This window comes from Cydia splendana, chromosome 12, assembly GCF_910591565.1.
Source record: "Cydia splendana chromosome 12, ilCydSple1.2, whole genome shotgun sequence".
NCBI lineage: Eukaryota > Metazoa > Arthropoda > Insecta > Lepidoptera > Tortricidae > Cydia > Cydia splendana.
In genome coordinates this window covers 13177261-13192917 of record NC_085971.1, presented here as the reverse complement: position 1 = coordinate 13192917, position 15657 = coordinate 13177261, and the positions used below count along the sequence as shown (strand labels likewise).

General features: G+C 37.5%; 1 protein-coding gene across 1 annotated transcript in view; it reads right to left on the bottom strand.

Annotated features, from left to right (window-relative positions):
• Nucleotides 1–15657, bottom strand: part of LOC134795503 (sodium/hydrogen exchanger 3) — a 92038-nt gene that overhangs the window by 2020 nt on the left and 74361 nt on the right. Inside the window, exons 5-19 of the mRNA XM_063767361.1 lie at nucleotides 15277–15504; nucleotides 11930–12147; nucleotides 10807–10890; nucleotides 10519–10727; nucleotides 10099–10224; nucleotides 9865–10022; nucleotides 9651–9789; nucleotides 8614–8754; nucleotides 7735–7801; nucleotides 7125–7217; nucleotides 5952–6152; nucleotides 4200–4253; nucleotides 3903–4085; nucleotides 2328–2667; nucleotides 1149–2054 (exon numbers count right to left, since the gene is read on the bottom strand). Of these exons, the coding sequence (XP_063623431.1) occupies nucleotides 1862–2054; nucleotides 2328–2667; nucleotides 3903–4085; nucleotides 4200–4253; nucleotides 5952–6152; nucleotides 7125–7217; nucleotides 7735–7801; nucleotides 8614–8754; nucleotides 9651–9789; nucleotides 9865–10022; nucleotides 10099–10224; nucleotides 10519–10727; nucleotides 10807–10890; nucleotides 11930–12147; nucleotides 15277–15504 (2434 nt within the window). The 3' untranslated portion in view covers nucleotides 1149–1861. The remainder of the gene's footprint in view (nucleotides 1–1148; nucleotides 2055–2327; nucleotides 2668–3902; nucleotides 4086–4199; nucleotides 4254–5951; nucleotides 6153–7124; nucleotides 7218–7734; nucleotides 7802–8613; nucleotides 8755–9650; nucleotides 9790–9864; nucleotides 10023–10098; nucleotides 10225–10518; nucleotides 10728–10806; nucleotides 10891–11929; nucleotides 12148–15276; nucleotides 15505–15657) is intronic.

Genomic DNA, 15657 nt, shown 5'->3' with positions numbered 1-15657 from the left:
TCGAAGTTATAGTTATTTTCTCGATTATTCCGATATAATCATAACATTTTTTAAAAGTAACTTATAAATCTAATAGCTATAACTATAAAATTTATACATCAATTTTAAAAAATTGTATTTTACCAACATTTTCTCAATTTAAATCTCAAAAAACATAAATCTCGCTTACGAAGTTTCGAAGTGCGGTTAGTATATATACAAATTAGAGTGTATAGTAAGTGTACTTGCTTCGGCAGTACATATACTAAAATTGGAACGATACAGAGAAGATTAACAACAACTGCTGCCTAGCCTAGGGCCTTCATGTGGATACAACCAATGCCTACCGTAGTGTAATTGTAATATTTATCAGCAAAGGCCCAATGTCGTATTACACAACCACTTACTTAACGTAGGGTAACTGTAGGACTCGGAAACAAAAGCCCATTACATAGTTAGACTGTAGGCACACTATAAATTACACAACTATTTACCTACGGTAGTATTATAAGAATCCTACACAAGGCCCAACGTTAAAGTTACAATGTTGGCCCTTTGTGGGACAAGCTGTGTTGGGCCTTCAACCTGGTGCACGACTACCTACCGACCTACCTGACTTGCCGTTGGGTAATTGTTGAATTTGCAAACAGAAGCACAACGAAAAAATTGCCCTTTTTTATTTTTTTGCAGTTGGCCCTACAGCAAGCCATACGGCCAAATGTAACAATTAACCAAACTATCAAACAAATGTGTATAGGCCCAATCACGGCCCAACCAAAACCACCACCGTTGAATAATTGTATGATTTATTTAAATAGGCCCAACGAAAAAATTACTCTAATGGCCCTCTGTTGGAAATCTTCGGGAGGGCCTTTGTCGAGGGCCCTCCAGCAAATCGTACGGCCAAATGTGACAATTAACCAACCATCAAACAAATGTGTATAGGCCCAACCACGGCCCAACCAAAACCACCACCGTTGAATAATTGTATGATTTATTTAAATAGGCCCAACGAAAAAATTACTCTTATGGCCCTCTGTTGGGAATCTTCGGGAGGGCCTTTGTCGAGGGCCCTCCAGCAAATCGTACGGCCAAATATAACGGTTGCCCAACTAATACGTAAACAAAGGCCCAACAAAATCCCTACAAGAAAATGCTATTAGGGATACCTGTCAAAGTTGTGAACTTTGGTCTGATTGTCGATTACAAATGACGGCTACATTATCTACTGCAGTATCCTACGAGTATTGTTTATGTTAAAAGAAACTAGGACTCTAATTGAAGGACATGAAGGACTCATTTATACCTACCCGTTGCAAATACTAATAAAGCATTAGGATGACTGGATATTCTACAATCTGTCTAAAATTCTTAGAAAATATATATAGGGGTCATCTCTTTCAATTTTATAAGGATCTAATGACAGTTAATTAATTATCAATTCAATTCTTCGTACGCTCTAGTAAAAAATAGGTTTATGGAAGTAGAGTCGTCTGACAAACATCCTGTAGTTTTGAGGCAATAAGTAGGTACAGTTTACCTATAATGTAGATATTCTCGTGTCATGTAGGTATGATGAGGTATTTATTTACATAGGTATTTTGTCATGTTTCCAGTAGGACATTGAATATTTGTTTATTGTAAGCTATTGTAAAGTATAGAGAATATAATTTAAATACACAGCATTTATCTACATAAAGTACCTATACAATAACGCTTTCATAAAAATATACATTGGTTTTAGCGCGCATTCTACAAATCTTACTTTTTACACCACATATTCACAGCACAGATAAGGTAAAACGTGATGAGTTTCATTCACTCATTCAAGTGTCTTGTATTTAAGGAGTGGCAACCGATCGTGGTCACCACGGCGGCGTACTCAGGTGCCTTCGTCGGAGGAGTCTGAGTCTGATGAGCTAGTTAGAAGGGTTGAGGCCATTGTTAGTTGTCGGATAAAGGGCTCCCGCGACAGACTTTGTTGGCCTAGAAGAAGCCGCCGCACGCCCATACGTTCACTCTCGGGTAATGATTTGCTACACTTTTCTTCTGTGATTGCGTCGCGAGACATTGACCTGAAATCATTTAGGAAAATATTAAGTTTATATAACGTAGTTTTTCTACCTATACCAGGCCAATGATAATTATGATAAAGGACATAAATAGCTACTGATTTGACTAAAACTCGAATAGACGTCCCAGAAAAATCGTTACTTGTCAATGCTAATGCATGATAATGATATTAGAAGATTTTTATAAGATGCCTTAAAACCAACAGCTGATAAAACTCTCAAACACATTCGTAATAATAAATGATTATTCACTACAAAGATAAAACCCATACATACCCTGTTAATTCCAACATGGATCCCCTCCGGCATTGGCCACGATGAGGCCCTTGCATGATGCTCGCAGGTCGAGTGGATGCGCCCAGTGGATCAGAGTGTGCCACATCCTCCATCAGAAGCACTGAAGGCCCTCCGAGGCTAGTGCTCCTCTTCGACAGCATACTAGGTCCTTGTCTTGGCTGGTTAAACGGGTCTTTACAAGAGAACTCTCCCTTTGAACACTCCGGCTTATTTCCTTCAGAGTCCGACGCTACCGCGTCTCCAGCCTGGGTTGAACTTGAGCTCTCTCTTCGGAATAAACCTATGATAGATTTTGGATGTTTTGGCTTCTCTATACCACCTAGTGAGCATGAATGATGAGGTGGAGGGGAGAAAAGAGAAAAAAATCTAATGAGAATATGTTGGTATGTCTAAAGATAGGTATCAATACAAGTAATTATAATACATAGTTAGTGTAAATACGTAACAGTGTAGGATATAAACTGAAATAAATGTCATATACTATGAAAAAGTGACCAAGGCCCCCAGTGCCCCAGGCTGGAATCGAACCAGCGTCCTCTGCTATCGCGGCAGGTGCAGGTGGTGGTATTTAATTTGTTCAAAATACTTCTAATAGTATTGATTGGCAGAGCCATCTCTCTCGCTAACTCGGTATCACATGAGTGATCCAGTTAGAAGGTCCGAACCATACTGTTCTACCTTAGGGATTGCCAGGGGGCGCCATAAGCCTTCAGTAACAAGTGCATACTTGGAAAAATTCGACCTATGCCGCTGTGGCCCGGTGGCCGAGTGGCTTAGGCACCTGCCGCGATAGCAGAGGACGCTGGTTCGATTCCAGCCTGGGGCACTGGAGTCCTTGATCACTTTTTCTTAGTATATGACATTTATTTCAGTTTATAATTTATATAGTAGTGTTTCTACTTGATAAAAGACAAATTAAAATATTTTTCTGAAAAATAAATTAAATTTGTTCGAAATACTTCTAATTGTAGTGCAGGCAGGATATGATCTTTATTGATTGAAATCTTATATTAAATTAATTAATACATAAGTGGATATAATGTAAAACTATAAAATAAATAATCTACGATTATAAATTGCACTAAGCAACAAGTTCTTATGATTTTCAATATGGATATGGAAAATTTTATATTATTTGCGAGGCATAAAAAATCACTACAATACAAGTTATACAAGATCCAAGTGCAAGTAAAATCCAATACATGTAGGTAAAATAACTCAAAAAAGTAACTGTGCAGTGTGCACATGGTATGAAAACGTTGTTGTTACCACAAATTTCTGCATTTAATAATAAATATTGGATCATACAATAACAAGAAAATTAATAAATTGGTAAAAATTAACCGTATAAAAACTTTTTTTGATGCCATTATCTTGCAATAAGACGGACCAATACAATATATATAAGAGACGCAATTGTTAGAGAGCACTGGCAGACGAAAAGTTTAATTAAAATAGGCATGGTCGACACTGTCGACATTCAACGTATTAAATTCTCAGTGCATACTGAATACTGGCTAAAACGTTATCTACATTTCAAAACTTGGGACTCACCTAAGAATGTTGCCGAAGGCGAGCTATATGCCAAGTATTCTTTGTTTGATGCCCAGGAAGGAAATTCAGACTGTTTTAAAGCACCAGAATAACCCTCTCCTTCCTCTCGTTTCCACGGCAACATGGTTTCCGTTGCCGTGGGGGTTGCCACGCGTGCTTGATCCGCTACTATCATATACGTATCTGCAATCAAATTCACGTCTCTTTACCTAATTATTTTCTTTGTAATAATATTTTACTTTGTCTTATATATTTCATTCCAGTTGTATTTTTTTCATTTACATTTTTGTTTCTTACCATTATCATCTGACATTCTTCTTTCGTCTTCTTCTAGAATATCCTCGTTTGGTACTAAAAATATATATTTAAAATCAAAAAGGCATTCAGACGACATTAATAAAGAACCTAATAACCGGCATTGGTAAGTAGATTTAAACCTATTCGCATGCTGTAAGTACTTTGATATAAACCGTTGTTAACGGAACGACATATATAATAATAATTATTTATTATTTTGGTTAAATATAGGTACTTTAATTTTTATATTGAAATAAATTACATAGCTGTCTAAGTAAGTTAATTGTGTTATTAGCATTATTTACATAGTAGGTACTTACATAACAAGTGTATGAATAGGTTTGCGAAGGTGTAGTTAATATTGCAGACGTATGGAACATCTTTTATGTATGTATAGAAGGTAATTTAAAAGTTATAGATGGTCAAGCAAATCTTGTCAGTAGAAAAAGGCGCGAAATTCAAATTTTCTATGAGACGATATCCCTTCGCGCCTACATTTTTCAAATTTGCCGCCTTTTTCTACTGACAAGATCTGGTGACCAACATAGATTAATTAATAAATATACTTAATAGATATTATAGTATTATACTAAACTATACTTAGACATATTATTAAGAGGTAAGCTATGTGCTATGTACTATACATGCAAACAACTTGAATTGCAATTGCCGCAGGAAATAAATAGGTCTATCACTTTGCTTAGACGGTTCGTCACAACTCACAAGTCGCAAATTAATATGGATGATTATGGTGAGGTTGAAGGTTTTGATATGTTGGAGTTGTTTGTATCATTATCTGTGAGTCAAGATAATAGTTATTTGTTTTACAAGGGGGCAAAGTTGTTGTTTAACCGCTCGTGCTAATATTAATACCCGAGCAAGCGAAAGATTCCAAAATTGAACCACGAGAGTAGCGAGTGGTTCGAAAAATGGAATCTTGAGTGTTGCGAGGGTTTCAAAGCATGAGGGTTAAACAAAATTTGCCCCCGAGTGAAACACAAAATTTTTCACCACACCAACCCAAAGCAAATATTAAATGTAAAATATCAAACAAAATCAAACCAAATCAAATTCAAATGAATGTTATTAAATATTTATCATCCAAAATCATCATTTAAAAGTCAATTCTATCAGATAACATAAGAAAACAACTAAAAATTTGCATTTGATTACTTTGCCTCACATGTGAATTACTGATAGCAAAGTACAACTTTGCTATTCGTTTTTGAAGTGCAAACTAAGCCTTTCCGAGCTGGTGTGGTGAAAAATTATTAAAACTACACTTAGCAAAAATCTTAGCTACCATCCTACAAGAAACCACCGCGGAAGTACTACCTGACGAACCGTCTGGCTTAAGTGATATGGCTATAATTAAGGGATTTTATATTTACCGTAATACACATATAAATAGCGGTAAAATAATAATTTTAATAAATACCCACTGAACTACATAAATTAAGTAAAATAAGTATAGTTTAATAGACATACGTATGCCATGCAGTTATCCGTTGAAAGATTTTTCGTATGATCAAAAGTATTTAAATCAGGTAGGTAGGTAGGTAGGTAGGTTCGGTTTCAAATCTTGTTTATTAAGTAATATTAAGTACTAAGAAATAAAAGTAATCCTTATTCTAATAATTAACTAATTCAATAACGTGATCCAAGTAATGTCAGCAATGAATACTTTTAATCAAACAGGAAATAGATAGTTATAACACGAAATTTTGAATAAGTGTTCTCTGTAAAACATACCGAAGTTGTACGTGGATCGATCCCTTCTCCACGGTAAGGATTTCTCAACTGCTGTAGGCAATATCTCCTCAGGCGTTTTAGCGTACTGCTTGACTATCCTCGCTTTCAGCGGGTTGAACCCGGGTAGGTTAGCCAGCTGGTTAATAAGTGAGCTACTGTTCTCTTTATGCGAGGACGTCGGGCTCACTTCTTTATATCCAGCTGATTATACCCAGTTGAGGGAGGATTATTGCGGTGCCACATGAAGTTGCCAGAAGGGAAGAAAACGACAATCAAACACAATTAAACAAGCAGAAACGGAGTAGAGTGGAAGTTAGGAGCTAGCGAACTGTCAATGATGCTAGCGAGCAGCGGTATTTGTGGCAGATCGACCGAACTTCGTCATGTTTAAGTAGTTGTTAACAAAAAAGTTTAAGTACAAAAATAAATGGAAGAGTAAATCAAATGCAGTATCGAAACATGCCACCACAAATACGTCAGCACATTCTCACAGAAGGTTAGGTATAGCTATATCAAATTAAGGATTAGTTAAGGGCCCAGCAAATAAAATTATACTTTGTTTAAATAACCCGTTACTCACATTATATTACTTTGTTAAAACTCACGACAAAGTGCGAAACAAATTGTTAATACTTATACATTTCTCAACAACATTAAGGAGTGTTCAGATTTGAATGTGAAGTGACATCACTTGGTGAAAGTTGAAATACATATTATGCATGTAAAACGTTGCGATCCTACTTCGCCTTGAATTCAAACAGCTGTCGCTCACCCTTTGGGGTGACCCGGAAATCTCGGGAGTTCAAAGCGGTCAACCCCTTTCCTTTTTCTCGAATCAAACCAAAATAGTACGGAAAGATAATAGGTTAATTCAAGGATCGACCTTTGGGCATTTGTTATAAAGACCTGAAATTATTAGGTTTATTATATGTTTGTCGTTTCTATCGCTAAAAGTAGCCTTATCAACTGCAGTCATACCCAGTACTTCTTCATGTGATACAATAACAAGCATTGAAGAAGGCTAAGCCCAGCCTGTAACATCCCTTCCATAAGCATTCTACAGTAGTATGGTTTTGCTTTGAAGGATTCGAGGCAAAATAAGATCACCAATGTAAAGCTTCCATTTTCAAATCCAAACGTGTCAGTGCAAGTGTTTTCATGCAGAATACCTACGCAGGGACTTGGCAGTGAATGTAATACCGCCGTCGTCACCGTCGCGTCGCGGCTCCCGGTCGTCGTCCTCCTGTAGCACCTCGTCTATGTAATCTGTAAGTAATCATTCATTTCATTCACTCACATCCGGCTGTCATTTCTATTTCGAAAAAACGAAAAGTTATAAAAAATATAATGACTGAGTTGTTGTAAAGTGAGCGATTCTTGAAAATATTAATTAAATCAATTATTATTTATAATGTGTGGCTTTGATCGGTTGCAGGTACACTACAAATATGCATGCTATAAAAACAAAAATGTGGCGCTATTACGAAATATTGTGCACGAGTGATAATATTTTTATTCAATTTAAGTACATTTATATTTATTAGGAATTATATATTCATGTCTAATGGTTGATTGACAATAAATTTCATATCTAATGTAATAACTAAGCATCTGTGCTCAGCAAATAAGGAAAATAATGGTTGAATTTTATAGGTCTAGGCGTGTTTCTAACAACTAAAACGAAATAAAAACAAATAGTTATAACCCACACGTGCATGCGATCGACACTCGTGATAATAATAAAGTATAAAATAAGTACCTAATCTATAATACTTTTTTTTACCGTGCGTGAATTGTTTAGCGGAACCGTTTTGCTGGAATTCAGGGAAAGTGACATGGTTTTTGCCATCCTGAAAAAAAGAGAAAAATTAATTGTCTTCCCTTGGGAAGTGGAAGTGGTTGGTTCATGTTAAAATTTACTCACTTTTAAAGCACAGTGATGCTCTGATGCTAAATAATTTTTATCTGGCATTTTGTGAGCCTATGTTCAGCAGTGGACGTCTTATGGCTGAGATGATTTTGTGAGCTACTTTACCTAATATACAGGGTGACTTTCTAAATACGGCCAAAATAAAAAGATTAGAAGGTTTGCACAAGAAAAGTATGCAGCAAGCACACCTGCATCTAAATTCCAAGTATGTTTAGGTACTTATAGTAATGTAATTTAGTGCTTCCCCGTCTTTAGGTATCTTTCAAATTGATAGTTAGCAATCTTTTGCAGTCTATCGCAAGAATTAGGCATTTTGCATTCAAGAAAATTTACCCGAAATATTTATTTATTTACCTATTTACCGTTACCTAAATATGGCCCGGCCGCTACCATCCCAAAGAGTCAATTTTTTATTTATTTATTGTACCACTTTGTTAGATTTAAAGATTTGTATATCCATGCCAAATTGCAGCTTTCTAGCAATAACGATCACGGAGCAAAGCCTCGGACAGACGGACACACAGACAGACGGACACGGCGAAACTATAAGGGTTCCTAGTTGACTACGCTGCCCTGCTAAGCCAAAGAGCGCTATCTCAAAAGAAAATTCATTGCTAACTCATACTTTAGTTTCTATTACTGAGAGTTCCATTTTCAAAATCATTTGTTTTTGAGATAGCGCTATTCGGCTTAGGAGGGCAGTACGGAACCCTAAAAATGGCGTAAAAGTACCTTGTTCCCCCGTTTGCTACGTTTATGGTGGTGTTTCCTGTCGCCAACGAGACGTCGAATGTTCATGTGAGTTTTATAGTTAACCTGCGTGCCGAGGTCACGGTCGTTCACTGCGTGCCGACTGTAGCTTAGACGACGGTGCTGAAAAACAACAAACACATTGCAGCACATTCAAGGCGGTAGGGCCTACCCTACTGGACCTATCCAGCGAGCTGCAAAGTTGCACGGTAAGTGGAATTCACACTTTTGCAGCTATGTGTACCATCCTTACCTATTGCACGGTGAGTGGAATTCACACTTTTGCAGCTGGGTGTATCTTTACTTACTGGGTTTACAGGGTAACAAAAGACGTAATACAAACTCTGATTTTCTAATCTTTCTTGCCCCAACAGAACGGAGTCTGTATACATACGTTTAGCGTTAGAGGATGTTTGTGTAACAGATTTCTCTCTTTTTTTAGTGACGGAAGTAGTTGACAATACTTTTTATTTAAATTCAGTAAATTGTTAGGTAGGTACTTTAATTTGTGTCAATGTTTCTAAATGAGTAACTGGCGTCTTTTGTGTTTGCTTATATTATGACGATCAATTTCAAGTCAATTTTTAAACTTTTACAATCATGTTGCAGGTTAAATTGACCATCGAACCATCGTCCTAATATACGTGTAAATTGACTAGTAGTATTGTAGGCAGCTAAAAACTGAGGCGTGCGCTTAGTATCTTTTTTTGTTAGCTAGCTACTAAATTATGAGGCTCTTCGAAAATATACCTATCTTGAATGTAGTTAAGCTATAAGATCTTGGAAACTACTTAAGTTTTAGTTATACTAAGCAAACATACCAGGTTAGGTAATAAGGAGGATCGTAATGCTGATATCTAAGCAAACCGCATTCACATTCCTTAATAGCACTTACCTTCAACAGGGTATTAGCTTATAAAAGTTCAAAGACAAAGTTTAAAAGAATAGCTAAAACTGCATATACGGGGTTTAGGTCTTAGCCTAATGAAATGGATGCTTAAAAGGCCACATACACATACACGTCTATACGGCTTGCACAACTCTTCAGCAAGCAAATGGTGAATCCGCGCGTCTGTCAAATCCTTTTTGCTCGGATTATATTCCAACTCTTGCATATCTATGTTCCACGTCGACGAATCCAACTGACTGAAACTCGGACTAAAACAATAAATATATGTTTTTAAACATTATGATATAAGTAGCAACATTTTTCATGGAAATCAAAAATCCTACCTTGCGTTGAAGTTTGTGTTCGTGTAGTTCTTGAATATGGCGGACATTGATTCCGCACCAGAAATGTTCCCGATGGTAGATGCATTTCTTTGCATGTATTCTATCGCGTCTTTCATTGCGAGTTTTGAATAAGTTTCTAATATCTTTGGTTCTTGGCCCTGAAAAAAAACAATAAAATTATCAAACAACTTGAAAAATATAAAAAAAATATATACCGACAGAACGTTAATTAACCTGGTAATTCCTTAGCAGAAACGGGCGTATAAACTTGTTATCAAATCTCTTGAACTTATCCCTAATGTGATGGTTACCGTGTTTACCTAAAATATCTTCTATACCTGCCATCAAGTGGTCCATGAACTGTAAAAAAAAACCAAGGCGTTTCATTTTTCTGTTTACATATACATAACTGAAATATTTTACAAATCGGAGTAATGAATTATGGTTTAGTAATAATATATTCAGCTGGAGTGAATGTGTCTTCTCTAGAAATAAGGGTAGAGGCTTTATGGTCCAACCCTCTTAAGTCTAACCCTCAGAGGCACTCGCGCTACCCTGTTAGATACTTAGGAAAAGTGCATTCGTTTGGAGCACTCACTGGTAGGTACTCTACCCTGTATAGTTGATTTAATTTTTTGGACACTCAGCACTTACCCTTTCATGTATCCTTTCATTCATAGTAGGTTTCCGCTTTTCAGCTCTTTTAACATTAAGCATTTTCACCAGCGGTTTGATGGTGATACCTTGTATAAACACCGTAAAGTAAATTACAGCTATCGTAGTGGTTACGAACATTGGCTGTAGTTTCACAACTGCAGGATCTATCAAAAGTACTAACGCAAAGGCCACTGCACCGCGGAGACCTGAAAAAGACATACATTTAATTTTTTTAAGTTATTTTTTTTTTAAGTTATAAGAATGATATGTTTATGCTGTTCTTACCGCCATAAGACATAACAAACTTCTCCACTCTATCCAGTTTGTGCAATCGAAACTTATTAGCTACAGCACTAAATATGTACACTCCTGCAACAAAGAAAGCAAATGTGATGTTTTTGTAGTTGTTGTGCCAAATACAAATATTTTGCGCTGAGCATACCAAACACAAATACTCGAAACACATAACGTGGACTGAAATATAAAAATGTCGTTTTTACTCGTATGGATGACGGTCGCAGCTGGATTTTTAGGAGAAACCATAAACTTTATGAGCAATGGTATTCTTATACATACACGTGTGTATGAAATAAAATTTTGAAGGCTTAGTTCAAAATTTTAACACACTTTCGTCTAATATAGAGGGATTTTAGTAGCTCTTGTTTAAGAACCACTGCAGAAACAGTTAAGCCAAAGGTATTTTTTTATAATTTTTTGTCGGATCACTATTTTACCAATTAAAATAGGCACATAAATTATCTTACGACGAAAGTTAACTAAGTGTTTAATGCGGTTATTATACGTTTATGGACAGTTTAAATGGACCATGACGGCAATTAAATTAAGAATATAAAGGAAAATGGAAAACATCACTACCAACACCACTCACTGTTACATTCGCGACTGTGATGTTTAGTATACATATACTGAGAGAAAGCACGAGTAGCCGCAGGTATACCTACTGTTGTTCGATTTTTAACTTTTTTAAGATATAAAAAATCGATTAACTGTTTAATCATTTTAGTACTTAATGCGATGCAGAATTTAATGGCTTTATTGACCCGTTAAACATTCCACCCTATATTATATGCATTAGTCGAAACGCTATGAAGGTCGACTGGCTGCAGTCTGCACCATACATGCAGTCCGCATACCTTATGACCGCACAAAATGGAGACAAATTACATGTAGTCGTGATCCTCAGTAATGTGGGAACGAGGAAGAAGAGAAGAATAATGTATTCAGGGGCCTTACCATGATGTCCTTATTGCGATTCTGTTTAGGACATAAACTGAATTGCTAAGGGACGGAGTTATGCGACTTATATGCTCCGTCCTTTAGCAATTCAGTTTAGGTCCTAAACAGAATCGTAATAAGGACAGCATGGTAAGGCCCCAGATTAACTCACCTATTATCCGAAACACTGAGCAAAACAAGATGGTCAACAGCACAAACCACGTGTTCCAATCATGGTTATTATTGACCGTTGCCACACCAAGGAACATGAAAATAATGGTTTCGGACGATGATGACAGCATCTTCATTGTGTACTTTATAGTTGTGTGCGACTTGTGCGATATGTTGCCTTCTACGTAATTCTTCATTGTTATGCCACAGAATGTTATCCTGAAAAAGAAGTAATTATATATTTTAAATAATATGATGTAGATATAGTTGCCATCAGATATATCGGAGAAAGTCGTGCGTCTGGTGCACGCCAAATGCCAAATACAATTACTATCGTCAAGGTCGTATCAAAACCAGTTCAAAGCCGTAATACGTGGCTCTCTGTTGCCAGTGTGGATGAGGAGGATTTCACATTGGTATCAAGAAAGAAGAAGGCGCGCACGGCGCCTCGTAAGACTCAGTGTGGTACCGCCGAACCGGCTAATTCTGGCTTGCGGATTGCTACACCGAGTAAGGCGCTGTACGTATCGCGCCTGCATTATACCGCCACGGCTGCTGAAGTGGTGGAGTATGTACACCAGAAGACCGGCTACACGCTGAGGGTGTTCCAGCTTCGATCGCGCCACTACGTGCACTTCAACTCTTTTGTGGTGCGCGTGCCGCGACCGCTGCAGGGCCTCCAGGGGACCATCGAGTGCGCCGACTTCTGGCCGAAAGATGTCGTGTTTCGGAGGTTCCGGGGCAAACTGCCGAATCCGACACAAGAGCAGCCGATGCAACGGAGCCACGCCGTTTTGTCGACTAAATAGTGTTTAGTTTTAAGTTTATAAAATACATATGTATGTTAGTCTGTAAGGTATTTGTAATATGGGCCTTGTTGCCTGAATAAAAATTCTAAATAAATAAATAAATCCACGGATGTAGAATAATACAGCTGCATGGTTTAACCTATTGGGCTCCGGAACAAATCCCGCGCCTGCTCGTATGAATCTACCTTCGAGCAACACCGGCTTCCGATTCGTCGGAAGGGAAGGGCCCAAGCGATATCTTACCGTACAAATATTTCTGCCGTTTTTCGCGGGGGGAAAGGTGCACACAGTCGCACTTCTCACACACTTACATACAAAATCCAATCTGCAATGACGACACAAATACATAGAAAATGACACCCTACACAGAGAAATCTTGCACACCTCGATCTGTTTTTGTGTACGGACGAGTCACAAGTGTCACAACACGCACACTAACACATTTTCGTCGAAAAATTTGATTGTTTTCTGAGAGATGAGAAGTCGGATTTGTCGCTCGACCGATCCACAATTTGTACTGGGCGAGCAAAATCGATAAATCCAACAATTACATGAGACTAAAATATAATAATTGTGTTTAAATGTAATTAAACGTACCTATGATATGTAAAAAAATTATTACATGTGAAATGTAACACCTTCTTTTTATAAATTTGATATCCCTGGTCTCTTTTTACAACAAAAACCGCGTAGTTAGGCATTTTTTCTGCTGCTGTGTTCACTCGCGCGACTGTACCCGGTCTAGTTGAAAATCCGAGCGCAACTAGTTTTATTACCCGCGCTAGATCAGTCGATCTTGTACCTAGGCAGAGGGGAAATAGTGCGAATGCCTCCTCCCTTCCGTGTTGCTCGAAAGAATCTACCGACATCTATGCATAAAGACTTTTTATTATTGTAATAATATAGATGAGCAGGAACATAAGTTTGTATGATTACTATTTCTCAAAAAGTTGATTACTCATTATAACGGAGCTTTCATAATAGTTACTTACACTTCACTATCTTATTAATTTGGTATTCTAGAGAAAAAAAATTGAAATTTATAATATCGGTGTATTTTACTCGTATTAGTTGCCGTGGGAAAGTTTCCAAAACTGCGTAATTTTCATATGGAACATTTTCAAAAAAATCTCTAATTTTTGTATGAAGATGTAAATGTTCTATTTCCTGAACGATAGTTTCCTTTACTCCCTGTGAAATTTTCCTGAACCTCCGAGAACTTTTCCAATTTGTAGAAATTTTCCGCAACTTGCACACTTCTTGCACATCTTTACACAGATATCAAAGCCCTATCACCTCCGTTATTGAATGTATGTAGGTCATGTATTTCGTATTTCCCTCACAACGTTTGCTGCATTTTATTCCGGCAGAGCCAGCACTCAGGCTTCGTGTTCTCATCGCCTTAGCGAGCGCGGGCGGTTCCAATCAGAAAGGCGGGTAAAATGAACTAATTAGAACAACTTTACTATGGACTTATTTTTATGGATAAGGGTTAACTTTTAGTGATATGTCAGATTTACTCCGTTTCTCGCAGTCAAAAATGTACCTACTTGATGAAATTAAACGAGAGCTTCATCTGAATATATCGTCAGGTGACTAAACCACTACCAAACACAGCCAAAATTCACTAATTACCACTACAAGTTCATAGCCACAGTGAACCGTATTAGTACCAGAATAAGGTTGATTTTTGTTTAATTATTTTTTAGTAATTAGTGAGTTTTGGTTAGTGAATAGATTCAGGCGTTACACACAGACAGACAGGTCATTCCGTTGCCGGGCGTCAGACCGTCAACATCTCCTGAGGATGCCTCGTAGAGAGGCCTAACACGTGTCGAGTATTGTTCTTTTGGTGGTGGTTTGTTATATTTATTTGCGTATTAATTTTTGCGGTAGGAGGGTGGGAACATTAATTGCATGTAAAAAATACGCAAGTAAGTATAACGGGTTAGCACGGATTGACTAACACGTTATATTTTCGCGGATTAGCAAAGTAATATTTTGGTTTTAATTGAGTTTTGGTTGTCACCTGACGATATTCTCTCGCTACGCTACCTTCAACTTTTTTCTTGCAAAGTCAGTTGAGAGGTTGTTCATACGGGCTCTATAGCGATTGGAATTGCACCTAGTGCACGAGGCAAATAGGAAATGGGTAGAAAGGGGACGGAACAGTTTTAATCGCTTAAGCTGGTCCAGATGGCGATCGCTGCAGGAAATAGGAATGGACACAACTACATGCACGAGTAAAGTTGTTTGCGGAACGTTGTTAGTGTCTATTAATACATATTACATACTAATGAAATAGACTTTGTTGTCATACTTTGTTGCAAATATTCTATTCTGTTAGCGTTTTCTATCAACGATTGTCGTCTTGGCTAGGCCCCCTGTAGTCCTATATCAAAACAGACTGCTGACAAAAAAATAAAACAATCTACCTGGTAAATACTTTCATAAGTATCATATTTTTTTATCTGTACGCCGTAAATCTTCCTCCTTTTTTTAAACGCAATTAACACAACCCTATAAATCAAATACTTACGCCAATATTCCGCTCATATGGAACATCTCCGCGTTAAGATACGCCAAGTACGCCATAACGAAGATGAAGATGGGTTCTATGACCCTGACTTCGTGGGTGAACCTGGTCACGAGGCCGGTGGCGAAGCCCCACACCACCCCGATGCAGGTCCCGCCTACCGCTACTACTAGGAATGAAGCGAAGCCTGCTAGAAAGTCGGTGTAGACTAGCCGGGATGTGCCCATTTCGCTGAAACAAGAAAGAATCATTACGAATAAAATTCAAAATATTTGCATTGGATCATTCAACTAGTCTAGCTTAGTGGCTATAGCTAAAATTTTCTAAAAAAGCCCTTTTGAAGATAGTAAATTGAAGATAGAAGAAACATATTTAATTCATTTT